This window comes from Amblyomma maculatum, chromosome 1 (assembly GCF_055883805.1).
Source record: "Amblyomma maculatum isolate TAMU_Amacu chromosome 1, ASM5588380v1, whole genome shotgun sequence".
NCBI lineage: Eukaryota > Metazoa > Arthropoda > Arachnida > Ixodida > Ixodidae > Amblyomma > Amblyomma maculatum.
In genome coordinates, this window is record NC_139344.1 from 313,521,425 (window position 1) to 313,537,080 (window position 15,656).

The 15,656-nt window shown below is 45.9% G+C and overlaps 1 protein-coding gene across 1 annotated transcript; it reads right to left on the reverse strand.

Annotated features, from left to right (window-relative positions):
* Positions 1-143: 143 nt before the first annotated feature.
* On the reverse strand, positions 144-15,156 carry LOC146207141 (longistatin-like). Its single transcript, XM_084602930.1, has 4 exons — positions 14,735-15,156; positions 9,274-9,360; positions 2,935-3,062; positions 144-374 (listed from the first exon to the last, which is right to left on the reverse strand). Exons 1-4 carry the CDS (start codon positions 14,887-14,889, stop codon positions 280-282), a joined length of 465 nt encoding a protein of 154 aa, XP_084459056.1. The 5' UTR covers positions 14,890-15,156; the 3' UTR covers positions 144-279.
* Between the last annotated feature and the right edge of the window lie 500 nt (positions 15,157-15,656).

Below are 15,656 nucleotides of genomic sequence, written 5' to 3' on the forward strand. Positions count from 1 at the left end.
CTATTAGCAGAAATGGTTTTCCCGCTCTACTACCGACTTATTATATCTTTATTTTGTCCCACTTGTCCAAGGAAGGACTGCAGTGTAGTGACGTTGTAAGAGCTGTTGTACCTCCAAGAGAAACACACTGTGGAAAGAAGAGCTCCACAGTATTATATTTATTACAAGTAAAATGAATCTGCAAAGCGAAATTTGGAGGAATGAGAAGGCACTTACTGCCACGCTAAGGAAAGAGGCAATGTGATGGATGTAAATGATGCGTGAACACTGTGCAAGGACTTAAGTACGCCTGGAGAGCTCACTTGCCCTAAGCTCTGCGTAAGAAACAAAGCCGTCCAGGTTCTTGTCGGCTTGGAGAGCCGAGTCCACGTAATCTGCAGGAAAAAGAATTGAGCCACATTCTTGGATTGTACATAAACATTCCAATCGCACAGTGTTGAGGTATACACTTGCGTTCATGCTTAAAAGTATTATTGAGCAGGGGTGAAAATGTGGTACAACGCACATACAAGCTTTAACAGAACAAGTTAGAAGTAGTTCGTACTGTGGACTAGCACAAAAAAGACAAATGACCGAGGAAAGAGAAGACGACACAGGCACAAGAAAAATTTCTGCCTCCTTTGTGTTTCTGCCTACGTTTAGATTACTTCAAAGACCCTTCGCTTGAGTTGGCCAGCCGAGCAGGCACGCCAGAAAAGTTGAGCCATATGAGATGACCGAGCTTTGAGTTTTTCTTTCACACCCGCATTGATGCAGCCGCGGCACCCTTACTTTGTTCTCTACCGCCAGCGCCATGATTTCCGAGAGCAGTTTCGTGTCTGTCGCCGCTGAGACTGACACAAATTCAGATCTCTCTACATCAAAGGGTGACAGTCAAATTCGAAAAAAAAAACAATCCGTTGTAAGTTGTCTGAGTTCAGCGCAACTCCACTAATCCTTCTGCCGTGCTGCTGGCTGCCTATCGTTAATGCCAAGGAGATATAGTAAAGTTAAGGCCTTCCAAACTCCGCGCCAGCGTGGGCTACCACATCAACCGCAATGGACGTGGCCACGGTTGTATGATCGGATGTTGACGGTCTACGCGTAGACTGTCAACACACCTACGCCGTAGGGCTGCCTATAGCCATTATAGTTATTAAAAAAAAGTAACGCATAGGAAGACACGCAAGAACACCGCATAAGTTTTACACTAGCGTAGATTTAACTAAGTGGTTGCGCCTTAACGAGCAGCACACTTTTCAGAGGGCAAGTATAAACATCGGTATATACAACTCACAGCAAATACATGCGAACAGCTACGTACAATGGTCGTCCTTAACAAAAAAAAAAAAAAAGATTGTATGGGCCTTACTAGATATGCGTCGATGTCTGATTATCAGCGGAGGGCCGCTTGTCGCTTAAAAAGAATGAATTTAAAATGATTCCGCTCATGCGGTAAAGGGACTCCCCTCTCTGGCGAAACCCTAGTGTCACGAACCGGCCTCAGCCACAGTGGCTGCCTGCTGCCGGAAACACTACCGCCCTCAAGGCTAAACATGTTATATATGACGTCACCGCAGTCAGCCGCGATGCTCTCTATACTTAGCAGCAATGAGTCGAGCCTTATCTCGGGAGAAGTCTCGCCTCGACACGGCAAGTCAGACACTCCTTTAGTTCTTTCTTTTTTTTTTTTTTTTCGAAACATTGTTTTAGACACAACTCCACTTGGATAACAGCTACCCTGATGGCTCAAAGCAAATAATATTTATTGATATTTAATTTAGAATAAGTGAGGAAAACGTGTTTATTCCCTATCTGGAACCCCACAAAGTACGGAGTATTTGCCTAGTTTAAAGGAAGAAGGGGCGCAGATGAAACTTGATGAAGACGACGATCCCTGGGCCAGGAAAGCTAATCTGTTCGTTCTAGCGTGGGTTCCAAATCCAGTAAAGGCAAAGTTTTTGCGGCGCAACTGCGACGAGGCGCAGATGATACTGGCGCATGCGCAGTACCTAGCTTGCGCAGATTAATGACCTTAGAGAATTAAAACGACCATGTTTGCTGCCCAGAGCGAAAGAAGATCAAATGTTCGGAGCCAGATCACCTTGAGGTTTAGCATAGGAGAAGTGGAGCTTCCGCCATAAAATAAGAGATAATGCCAGACCATGCGGGAAGGAATTAGTACCACGAATATAACAAAGTTACTAACCCAGCAATCACAGCTATGCTTCACAAACTATACAAATCAGCAGTGCACAAATACTGGCAAAGCGAGTACAGGTTAATGAGAGTCTTATCTTGAATTATAGTTACCTAATTTTTAATTTTTCACACAAGATTGCCGCTTCACACGTTTTAGAAACGCTGCTCAACACCCTTGGGACAGCGCCCTTTTAGCCCTACTGCATTTCGTCCATCTAAAAAGCTAAAATCTGCCAGTCGCAGTGACAGCCTTCCAGCGCGTCAGCGAAAAAGGGGCAAAGACCATGAACCTTCAAAAATACTTTTCATAAAAACTACACAGCCTCTGTCACATGAACAAAGCCCGTCATGCTCTATAATTGTCCATTCCATGAGGCTAATTCATCGCTAGAGCACCGAATAGGACGAAGGTTAGGCTAACGTTAACATTCTTACCGACGTAGCCTTATAGCGACTCTTCAAAAAAGCTACACTACATACCCTCTGTAGCTTTTGTGTACTTTTGAGAAAATCTGCATGTCGAAACTGTTTGAGACCAATGACTTCGGTGCAGAACAGAAAGCGCGAACGGCTGGTATTTAACACCACGAGACAATGAAGGCTGATATTAACCCCCATTTTAGCGCTCATTTAAGGAAGGAGTTCAAGATGCTACATAACGCAGTGTGTTCTAGATCTTGATGGAAATTATTTGAAGGAATGCGGTGCTCTTTTAGGTCACCAGCAAATCAACACCAAAGGCCGGGCACTCACTCATGATGTCCGTCTCTGGTATGACCTGCACCCTCTCGTCTTTCTCGTCGTCGTCATGGTGGTGGTGAAACATGGCGGACATCATCTCCTGGCCGTCCAGAAGGTTGTTGTTGTCGAAGTCGTGCATCCTGCAACAGCGAGCTCCGACAAATTGGTTACTGCTTTACAATTATACCGCAGTTAAATATTCGGGGCTAAAAAGAACTAAAATCGACTAGTGTTAACATTCCGCATGCGCAGCGGGGTGGGCTTCCCTTTAGCTGCCGCTTGGCTGCTGCCCCTCCTTTGCTAATGGCTAGTCAGTATAGCTTTTATTTACATCCTGTAATTCGCCACTTTTAATGCGTGGACTCCACATGGCCAGTCACGTGATCGTCCACGTCCGGTCACGTGACCACGGATTCTCGACGCTGGGCCTCAGCTCAGGAAAAGATACCATAACAGCTTTCGGGTTGCAAGATTCAAAGAAGGCTCAGGAAGTACTGCGACTCCAAAAGACGGAAGTTTAGAAAGCTTTATGCCACGTAGGTAACTCTGGCCCATTCTAATTTTCTTTGGTTGGTACACAAAAATGTGCAAGTTTCCCTTGCTGAAGCGCCAAGCTCACATTGTGTTCTTCGCTCTTCCTCTTTCCCATTTACAGGAACTCATCCCTCTTTATCGGTGCAGGTATAGTTAGCCACTGCCGTCTGCTCAACACCTCTGCCTTCTCGCCTGTTCTCGTTCATATCAAAGCCCCTTTGTAAATTGAACAACACAAAAGGCACTCATGGAGCATTTCAGGGAAACCAAGACATTTCCGTAAGATCGATGCCATGCCACACGGCTACAACTTTCAGGTGATTTAGCCCCTTCTTCGTTGAGTCCTCGACCACTGTCGCATTACGTGACTTCGTTTCCTGCAAGAAACAATCTAGCTGCTCGTTATGAGTAAAGGTTGAAGTTATTGGTTTTTATTTTCTGATAATTCGGCTGACGTTTTCCGGTGTCTATTTGCAACTTTCGTTTTTTCTCGGTTATTATTATTTTTTGCTGAATAAATATCGGTTTTTTTCGGTGAGATAAAGGCATCCGTGTACAGATAAAAGTGACGTACATTTTAAAGTTAAAAGTACATTTTGGCTTTCTTTTTCTTGCACGTTGTTTTATCCACTTTTATTTAATGTATTGTTTCTTATATATACAGCTAAGAATCTAGAAGAAAATGCGATTTTCATAATGAAACTTAGCGTTAAGACAAAACGCATATGTAAAAGATAAATTCACACGTTTGACAAAGGGGTAACTGAAATATTATTTATTACGATCAAATTTTTGCTTAAATCAAATTACTTAAAAAAGAAACGCGCTTCTCTCGGCTTGTGCCTAAGATGTGTCACGTGGAAAGAAACTGGCGGGCTTTGGTCTCCGTGATTTCCTGGGTACAATTGAGCCGCAAATTCTCAATTCTGTCCCTCGCCCCTGGAAGTGCCTGCCTCGCCACAGGCGCCCCTTCTCAACCGCTTGGCCTGTTTATGAGGGTCGGGAAGAACGGCTGCCATTTTTTCCCCATTCGTGATACCATGAACAATGCGTCAAAACCCTCAACCGCTGCACTTAAACCAGCGATCCCACTGTCTCACATCATCCCACTCGATTGAATACTGTTGTAATTTTCTCCCGTCATCGAGAGTGTGCATGAAAAGGTTTTCGGTTTAAAGCGAACTTCTTAAAATGCGTTCGGCGTACCTTTATCGCTGTTTTTCTGTTTAAACCGAGAAGTCCAACCCCTAATTATGAGCGAGCAAGTCTTCGAAAACAAGTGCTCTTCGGTGGGCCTCCCCGCCTCTTCTGTCAACTTTCCTTTCCCCTCCAGAGGTCTCTGCTCCCCTCGCCATTTTCTCCTCTCCCTCTGGTTCCCAGAGGGCAGGAGGAGATGCAGTCGGCCATAAACAATAGAAAGGCGTCTGCTTTACGTCTAGCGACACACACAGACTGAGCGTGCAAAGAAACGTAAATTTCAACAGATACTTTGACAAGATTATGTAACATTGTACCGCAAAAAAAAAGGGGCACGCCGCAAATCGAGTCAACGTAGCGAGGTCGCCCCGCTTTGTGTCTGTATGAACTCGCTTCTATCAAGTAAGTATAGCAGTGGCTCCTAGCATCGAGATTCGAAGTTATCGTGAGAGCTTCGTGCTCGTGCTGGATTCCGTTGCATTTTACAGTTGGGAGCATCTATTATTGCTTTTTTTTATCGTTGATGAGGGCTAGAAAGCATTCAATTTCGCTAGCGCTCTTAGCCGAGCAGGAAGATTTTTCATCCCAGAGTTCCCCATATAACTCAACTGCCTGAGACTTGGCAGCGTCTACGTCCTTTTAGACAAGCGGGTCAAGCGAGGTAACTCGGCCAGCTCCGCCGCCTACTTTAACCGACCCGTCAGCGTATACATAAACCCGACAAATCGCTTTTTACTCGACAGGCTTGCTCGACACGACTCTGTGGAGTTCATATATACAAAAGCTAGGAAGAAATTTATAAAGAGAGAGAGAGAAGCTGTACCATCGCATGTTCAGGCGCCCCCTCCTCCACAGCACAAAAACCAACTTTCAATTCAATCATTTTATTCATTTTTTCGGAGATGAAATCCTCATGGTAAAACAGCAGAGCCGAGCTCTCCATGGTAGAGTGGTGGCGGAAGCCTTTTCCTATATTGATTTTGTCCGAAACAAACAACCACCACATGACCCCGGAGCCCTTAAGCCCTTCAAGGACAAGCGGCGAAGGTGCACTGCGTCTTGAGAAAAGCCACCTTAGACGCCTCGAGCGCATCACGCAACGTGGTAGCGGCATTCGCGCGCATTGAGCGCCCGGTCAACAATGGCACCACGGCGTGGAGCCTCACGGGGAAACGAACAGGCCGACGTACTTGCCACGATCGTTCGTCAGGCACCTTGGAACGACGCTCCGCTCATATTGCAGGACGAAGTACGTGTGCAAGGTCACCTCCCTCTCGAACACTCACGCATTGCACACGGAGAGCGTGTTTTAATCGTCGGCTGCGTCGTGAAGCACTTCTTCCGTGTGCGAGTTTTCGGGGAAAAGCCCGAGACGCACGCCGCAATTCCTGCGCGGCTCAAACGTGTGTTCTTTCAAAGCGCAGATTTCATATATATATATATATATATATATATATATATATATATATATATATATATATATATATATATATATATATATATATATATAGCATAAGTAAATAGACGTACTTGGTTGCTAGAGGTTACATACAAGTGAAAAATTGCTTCATACTGTTTGCAAGTTTATTTGTAGTCGACGTTTCGGCAGGAGCCCTGTCTTTCTCAAGACTGAGGGTACATGAATCTTGTTCGTCTTCTTATAGGGCTGGCAAGAGGTGATACAAACAGAATATGGGCACATACAGGTGAATCAGCTGGACACGCACAACACACACATACACACAGGTGCGGAGAGCAGGCTAGGCACAAAGGGTCATCAACCCAAGGCGCCGGCCGCCGGGAGTCATTTGTATACAATACACAATACAGGCAACCGCGGAACAACCTTGAAAAAAAGAAAAAAAGGAGAAGAAGAAGAAAACAGGTGGGGATGGTGGTTGCTGCAGATGGTGAGAAAATTATTTTTCTTGTTCTCACTAAACGATGGGAGCGCCCAGTGTGATGAAAGAACCAGGTGGACATTGCTGATTAGAAGAACCTGACAGCGCCGAGTAAAGTTCGAGCAACTTGCCAGGGGAGATGAACCTCAATGAAAGAATAAGAAAAAAAAAAAGGAGAACATGTGGGACAGTAGAATGGTGAAATACTTTGAGGTTTTCGCTAAATACTTTGAAATACTTCGAGGTTTTCGCTTGGCGCTCACATTGTTTAGCGAAAACCTCAAAGTATTTCACCATTCTACTGTCCCACATGTTCTCCTTTTTTTTTTTTTCTTATTCTTTCATTGAGGTTCATCTCTCCTCGCGAGTTGCTCGAACTTTACTCGGCGCTGTCAGGTTCTTCTAACCAGCAATGTCCACCTGGTTCTTTCATCACACTGGGCGCTCCCATCTTTTAGTGAGAACAAGAAAAATAATTTTCTCACCATCTGCAGCAACCACTATCCCCACCTGTTTTCTTCTTCTTCTCCTTTTTTTCTTTTTTTTTCAAGGTTGTTCCGCGGTTGCCTGTATTGTGTATTGTATACAAATGACTCCCGGCGGCCGGTGCCTTGGGTTGATGACCCTTTGGGCCTAGCCTGCTCTCCGCACCTGTGTGTATGTGTGTGTTGTGCGTGTCCAGCTGATTCACCTGTATGTGCCCATATTCTGTTTGTATCACCTCTTGCCAACCCTATAAGAAGACGAACAAGAATCATGTACCCTCAGTCTTGAGAAAGGCAGGGCTCCTGCCGAAACGTCGACTACAAATAAACTTGGAAACAGTATGAAGCGATTTTTCACTTGTGTATATATATCACCCTGACGAAGAACGGTCCTATATATCATCATCATCATCAGCCTGTCTATACCCACTGCAGGGCGAAGGCCTCTCCCATATTCCTTCAATTTACTCGGCCCTGTGCTAGCTGCATCCACTGACCTCTGCGAACTTCTTAACAGCATCCGCCCACCTAACTTTCTGCCGCCCCCTGCTACGCTTTCCTTCCCTTGGAATCCAGTTTGTTACCCTAAGCGTCCATCGGTTATCCTCTCTTCGCACCAGCGCCAGTGTCCTTGATTCGCGCTTGTGAGGCAAGCTACTGTCTCTGTATATATATTTCATATGCTTTCTCCCACATCGTTACACATCATGATCTTCTTTCTTCTCCCCTTCCCCTTCCCCAGTGCAGAGTAGCAGGCCAGATTTGAATTTTTCCGGCCAACCTCTCTGCTTTTCCTTTCAATAAATTCATCTATCTATCTATCTATCTATCTCTTCGCACTACATGTCCTGCCCATGTCCATTTCTTCCTCTTGATTTCCGCTAGAATGTCAGTATCTTGAGTTATTTTTCTCGCCCACTGTGCACGCTTCCTATCTCTTAACGTTACTCCTGCAATTTTTGTTCCATAGCTCTCTTAAGCAGAACCCTCTTCGTTAGTCTCCACGTTTCAGCCCCATATGTGAGATGCAACTGTTGTATACTTTCATCTTCGGCGATACCAGTATGCTGCTAGCAATCGATGCGGTAAGTTGCTAGTTTCAGCTTATAAGTACCTGGGCGTACCTATTACGAATAACCTTTCTTGGAAGACCCATGTCCACGCCTCGGAGCGGCGGAGGGACTTCCGAGAAGCGAGCGTGGCTTGGAGCGCATGCAGAGACAGTCGTCGCGGACGAGGAGGAAGACACAAGCGACTTGGAAAGAACGAGGCGACGGGGGAGATGCGACTCGGGTGCAGAGAGGCCGCACCCTGAAGACGTCGAGTCTTTCTCAGCTTGTAAATAATGTAAAATAAACGTTGTTTGTACATAGCAAGTTGTGGTGTACGTGGTCCGGTTAAATGGGGAGGTGTACAAGTATAAGGAAACAAAAGAACCTCGTTTCGTTTAGCGTAACTACACATATTAACTACGTAACATCCAAAGCCAATCGCATGCTTGGGTACTTAAAACGGAATTTTTCTCTCGCATCATCTTCACTGGAAAAACAATTGTATACTACATATATCCGACCCAACCTTGAGCACGCCTCTTCCATATGGGACCCCGGAAACATATCATTAAATAACACCCTGGAGGGTGTACAAAATCGCTCAGCTCGTTTCATCTTCAATATTTATCACCGTATTGCAAGCGTCACTAACTTGAAACTAAGGCTAAACTTCCAGATCCTCACTCGTAAGATTTCCCGTATCTGCCTCTTTCATAATGTTTATCACCACGACCAACTCAGATCGAGCCTTCTTATACACAATAAAGGTGACGGATGTTAATTAGACAAACAAGCCGCCTATATGGAAGAGAAAATAGTTTCAGATTTTTTGCAACAAAAAAGACACTCTATTCCGCGTTCAATCCTACTAATAAAGAACAGTATGTACACTTCAAGCAATATTGGTAGACTGCATGCAAATGTGCCAAGTTCAAACACGGCATGGCTCCGCCTTCGGCTCCTGTCTCGCTTCGCTTGCCAGTTCGAAATATAAACTGCCGAAATAGCAAGTCTCCATTCGATATTGTCATCGTTGTGAAAGACTTTGAGCATACATCAATGTTTTAAAGTTGTCTCGTGAAGCAGACTCTCTCCTTCACACAACTGAAGGCATAGCCATTACTCAACGTATACCTGGCGCTGAGAAGACAAGAACTGTAAGGAAAGTGTTTAGTCACTGACCTGAAGTAATAAAACGACAACTCCTCCGATGACAACACTCCGGCGTTGTTCAACTCTATCATCTTGGCTACGTCTTTCCTAATGTGGCTGCAAGTAAGAAAACAGATGAAAAAGTGGAGGTAAGCGGGTGAAGCAGAAAAAATGGCGGCACGTATTCATACGACGAAATCTCTGCTCTTTTCTCAAGGTTATGCAGGGAAAAAACTTCGCCCTGAGTGTAGGTTCGATAGCACCCTGCCTTTTCATTCTGCGATTTTTTATATCAACAATAATAATACTTACGATTTGTTGACGTTCTTAGGAAAGAAAGGCGCAGTACATATCTCACTTTTTAGTGGGCACCGGTACCTATTAGGTGAAAGTCATTCCATCCAAGCGAGGCGAAATCCGAAGTTGCACCGGGAGTAATTGGCCTAGCGCAGTGGCTTAATGGTGAAGGCGCGCGGCTACTGAACCACAGTATCCGGGTTTGAACCCGACCGCCGACAGCTGCGAAACGGAGAAGCGGTCGTGTGATATGCCATGTCAGTGGACGTTAAAGATCCCCAAGTGGTCCAAATTACTCCGCAACTCTCCACTACGGCACCTCTTTCTATCCGCTTTCACTCCCACCTTCTTCCCTTCCCCTACGGCGCGGTTCAGGTGTAAACGGAGAAAGTGTGACAGATATTGCGCATTTCCTTTCCTGTGAACCAATTTGCATTTTGCCGCGAGTAATAGTATAAAACCGTTGTTCTAACCCAGAGCGATATGAATATATCGTGCTATTTCCAGTAACATTATATCTGGAGCACATCACACACAAACTTAGTAAGCAGTGCTGCGGATGTACACTGATTATTTCCAATGTATAAAAGCAATGTAAATGAAACGAGCGCTACGGGCCGTTAATAACTGCCAGTCATAGCTCTTGCGCGCATAGCCGTCGGCCCTCTTATACACGCCAGAGTTATGTCGAGATTGCCAAAAAAGGAAATGCGGCAGCTTAGCCCCGCCACTGTCAAACGACGCTCAGTCGGGCACGTCGGTCTCCTCATCATCAACGCCCTCCACCAAGTGCTTCAGGGGTTAATAAAGCATCCTTGTAGAACGCAGTATCATCATTATCATCAGCCTGACTATACCCACGGCTGGGCGAAGGCCTCTCCCATATTTCTTCACTTAACCCGGTTCTGTGCTAGCTGCATCCACTTGACCCCTGCGAACTTCTTAACCTCATCCGCCCACCTAACTTTCTGCCGCCCCCTGCTAAGCTTTCCTTCCCTTGGAATCCAGTTTGTTACCCTAAGCGACCATCGGTTATCCTCTCTTCGCACTACATGTCCTACCCATGTCCATTTCTTCTTAATTTCCACTTGAATGTCGGTAACTTGAGATATTTCTCTGACCCACTCTGCACGCTTCCTATCTCTTAATGTTACCCCTACCATTTTTCGTTCCATAGCCCTCTGGGTTGTCCTCAACTTAAGTAGAACTCTCTTGGTTAGCCTCCAGGTTTCAGCCCCATAGATGAGTACAGGTAAGATGCAACTGTTGCATATACTTTTCTCTTGAGCGATACCGGTAAGCTGGTAGTCATATTATGCGAGTGCTTACCAAATGCGCTCCATCCCAATCTTATTCTTCTTGTTATTTCCTTTTCATGGCCCGGATCTGCGGTTACTACCTGTCCTAAGTAGACATCTTCGCCTACTACTTCCAGTGCTTCGCTAACTAATGTAAACTGCTGTTCCTTCCCGAGGCTGTTGAACATTACCTTAGTCTTCTGCATATTGATTTTTAAGCCTACCTTTCTACTTTTCCTGTCTAGGCCATCAACCATTATTTGCAGTTCATCCCCCGAAATACTTAGCAAGGCAATGCCATCAGCAAATCGCAAATTACTGAGGTATTCTTCATCTACCCTTATCCCTAACTGCTCTCATTCCAAGCCTCTGAATACTTCCTCTAAGCAAGCTGTGAATAGTACTGGGGAGATCGTGTCTCCTTGCCTAACACCTGTCTTTATGGGAATTTTGTTACTTTCTTTATGCAGTAATATGGTTGCTGTGTAGCCACTATATATAGCTTCCAGCAATTTCACGTACGGCTCGTCTGCCCCCTGATTTCGCAATGGCTGCATCACCGCATAAGTTTTAACTGGGTCAAATGCTTTGTCGTAATCAATGAATGCTATGTATATGGGCTGGTTATATTCCGAGCATTATTCTATCACCTGATTGATGGTATGGACATGATAGATAGTGGAGTACCGTTTCCGAAAACCTGCTTGATCGTGATTACCTTAGTAAATACCTTATGCGTAACAGACAGTAAGCTGATTGGTCTGTAATTTTTAAGGTCCTTAGAGTCCTCTTTCTTATGAATGAGGATAATGTTTGCATTCTTCCATGGTTCTGGTACCGTCGATGACACCAGGCAGTGCGTATACAGGGTGGCCAGTTTTTCTAGCACGATATCACCCCCGTCCTTCAGCAAATCTGTAGTTATCTGATCCTCTCCAGCTGATTTCCCCCTTTTCATAATTTGTAATGTTTTCTTGGCCTCGTCCTTCATCACTGGTGGAACGTCTGACTGTTTTTCCCTACCGCCAATCTCATTACGGTCCTGACTACGTTGGCTAATGCAGAAATCTGTATAGAACTCCTCGGCTACTTTGACTATCTTGTCCATATTAGTGATGACGTTGCCCGCCTTGTCCCTTATCGCATACGTCTGGTTTTTGCCTATGCCCAATTTATTCTTTACCGCTTTAACGCTTCCCCCGTTCTTTATAGCATGCTCAATTTTCTCCATGTTATACTTCCTTATATCGGCCACCTTGCGCTTATTGATTAGTTTTGATATTTCGGCGAATACGATCTGGTCTGTTGGATTGGAAGCTTTCATACTCTGGCGTTTCTTAATCAAATCTTTCGTCTCCTTAGAGAGCTTACCGGTATCCTCTCTAACTATCCTACCGCCTACTTCTACCGCTCACTCAGTAATGATATCTCTGAAATTATTGTTCATTGCTTCTATGGTAATGTCGCCATCCTCGGTTAGAGCTGATAATCTATTCTGAAGCGAGATCCTGAACTCTTCTGCCCTCCCCCTCACCGCTAATTCGTTGATGTGTTTCTTTCTTACTAATCTGTTGCGTTCCTTCTTTAGATTTAGGCTAATTTTGGACCTCACCATCCTGTGGTAACTGCATCGTACTTTCCCGATTACCTCTACATCTTGCATAATGGCGGGGGTTGAACACAGCATGAAGTCAATATCATTTTTAGTCTCCCCGTTTAGGACTTTTCCATGTCCATTTCCAGTTCTTCCGTTTGCTGAAGAAGGTATTCAGTATTCTTAGGTTATTGCGCTCTGCAAACTCAACTAGTAACTCCCCCCTGTTATTCCTAGAACCAATGCCATAGTTACCTACTGCCCGGTCTCCTATCTGCTTTTCCCCTACCTTGGCATTGAAGTCACCCATTAGTAAATACCTTATACGTAACAGACAGTAAGCTGATTGGTGTGTAATTTTTAAGCTTCTTAGAGTCCCCTTTCTTGTGAATGAGGATAATGTTTGCATTCTTCCATGATTTTGGTACCGTCGATGACACCAGGCACTGCGTATACAGGGTGGCCAGTTTTTCTAGCACGATATTCCCCCCGTCTTTCAACAAATCTGTAGTTATCCGATCCACTCCAGCTGCTTTCTTGACCTCGTCCTTCGTCACTGGTGGAATGTCTGACTGTTTCTCCCTACCGCAGGTGTAGCGGTGGCGTAGCGGTAGAACATCCGCCTCGCATGCAAGAGGACCGGGGCTCGAATCCCGGTGCCGCGCAATTCTCCACCGTATTAAAAAAAAAAAAAAATTCGCGTGTCGATGGAATTGCATATACAGGTTTGGGGTGCGATTTGATGCCGGTGAACACCTCCGGCAACGCACGCCCTCACCAGAACAAGAGTTGGCCACCCTGGTGCAGTAATTGGCCGCCACCTCCTATGATTAATCCCGTAAAACCCCTGGACTCAGTCACCAGCGGCTGCGGAACAACTGACCAAGGTGGCAGTCAGATCTGCGACGCAGCAGGGGGTGCTAAGAATTCCTGGCTCCGCTGGACAGGCCGCCATTGGAAACTGACCCTGGCAACGTTTAACGTTAGAACCCTAGCTAGTGAAGCTAGTTTAGCAGTGCTGTTAGAGGAACTAGAGAGTATGAAACGGGGATGTCATAGGGCTTGGTGAGGTTAGGAGGCCGAATGAAGCATATACTGCACTGAAAGACGGGCATATACTGTGTTATCGGGGTTTACCGGGGAGCGAGAACTAGGGGTAGGTTTCATTGTCAATAAGTATATAGCAGGTAATATATATGGATTCTATAGTAACAATGAGAAGGTGACAGGAATCGTAATTAAGCTTAATAAGCGGTATAAAATGAAGGTTGTACAGGCCTATGCACCTACATGTAGTTATGACGACCAGGCAGTTGAGAGCTTCTATGAAGATGTGGAATCGGCAATGCGAAAAGTACAGACACAGTATACTGTACTAATGAGTGACTTCAATGCCAAGGTAGGGAAAAAACAGGCAGGAGACAAGTCAGTAGGTGACTATGGCATTGGTTCTAGGAATAGCATGGGGGAGTTACTAGTTGAGTTTGCAGAGCGCAATAACTTACGAATCATGAATACCTTCTTCAGCAAACGGAAGAACCGGAAATGGGCATGGAAAAGTCCTATCGGGGCGACAGAAAATGAAATAGACTTCATACTGTGTTCAACCCCCGCCATTATGCAAGATGTAGAGGCAATCGGGAAAGTGCGATGCAGTAACAGCAGGATGGTGAGGTCCCGAATTAGCCTAAATCTGAAGAAGGAACGTGACAGATTAGTAAGAAAGAAATCCATCAACGAATTAGCGATGAGGGGGAGGGCAAAAGAGTTCAGGATCTCGCTACAGAATAGATATTCAGCTCTAACCGAGGATGGCTACATTACCCTAGAAGCAATGAACAATAATTTCAGTGATATCATTAGTGAGTGAGCGGTAGAAGTAGGCGGTAGGATAGTTAGAGAGGATACCGGTAAGCTGTCTAATGAGGCGAAAGATTTGATTAAGAAACGCCAGAGTATGAAAGCTTCCAATCCAACAGACCAGATCGAATTCGCTGAGATATCAAAGCTAATCAATAAGCGCAAGGTGGCCGATATAAGGAAGTATAACATGGAGAAAATTGAGCATGCTGTAAAGAACGGGGGAAGCCTTAAAGCTGTAAAGAAAAAATTGGGAATAGGCAAAAACCAGATGTATGCGATAAGGGACAAGGCGGGCAAAGTCATCACGAATATGGACACGATAGTCAAAGTAGCCGAGGAGTTCTATACTGATCTCTACAGTAGCCAAAGTAGTCAGGACCGTAATGAGATTGGCGGTAGAGAAAGACAGCACGCACTGTAAAGGAAACCAAATACTCACTCCAAATCGCGGGCTACTTCCACCGCAGACCACTTCTTTCGGAGCTCAGCTGCCTCGCCGGCCTTGCCATCGACGGAGGGGTCAGCCTGTAGTGCGACCGCCAACGCACCCAAAACGATAGCAGCGTACAGTTCCCAGCTCACAGAGACCGTCATATTTCACAGCTCAACGGCAGGCCGTATAGAAACAGCTGTCCGCTCCCCGCAATTGGCCACACAACGCGCTACGGACACTTAACAGGGAGGCCGCTTCGCTGACGAGCGCTTGCAGAGCATCCGAACGTTTAATGCGACAGCCGTTCTTCAGGCGCTTCGACCTCCGACAGCACCTGCCGAAGCGTGGCAGCGACGACTGCCACGCACGCATCAGCCACGTGGAAAGCTGGCAATAACGCTAGCACACAGACAGACGTGGAGCTCGCGCACCGACAGAAGGCTCCGCTTTCGACGCTCGCCCTTTCACTCTCGTCGTATCTTTCCAGCCTTCCAAGAGAAAGGGCGAGAGCGCGCAGAACCGTGGGCGAGTGAGTGGGAGCATGAGTGGGAGAGCTTGCAATCTCCGACTCGAGCCGACGCCCTTCTTGTCAGTGCTCTCCCATGCTCTCCAACAAGGACTGAGCTGCTGACGTCGCGTCCGGCGCCTGTTGCTATGACGACTGTGCTGGCTAGACGCCAGAGACGCCGCCATCTGAATAGCTCTATGGCCATCTGCGCCCTCGTCTGTTGTGGCTGGGGTTGCTGTTGCGTATGCGAGCTCGCAGCCTCTGCGATGGAGCGCGGCGCTGATCCCGTCTTGTCTCAGTGCAGTTTCAAACATGGTCGCATCAGAGGGCATGCTGATAAAAATGCGCAAAATATGTAAAAATGCCTCCGTGAAAAATGTCACAGCCACTCCTGTTCATTACTGTTTTAGGGGAGCTTCT

Excerpts from the sequence above, each read along its gene's own strand:
- LOC146207141 (XM_084602930.1), bottom strand. The coding sequence starts at position 14,889 with ATGACGGTCTCTGTGAGCTGGGAACTGTACGCTGCTATCGTTTTGGGT. Across the intron at positions 9,361-14,734 it reads GAAGTAGCCCGCGATTTGGA|CCACATTAGGAAAGACGTAG; the intron begins GTGAGTATTTGG and ends TCTTACTTGCAG. Across the intron at positions 375-2,934 it reads ACCAGAGACGGACATCATGA|ATTACGTGGACTCGGCTCTC; the intron begins GTGAGTGCCCGG and ends TTTTTCCTGCAG.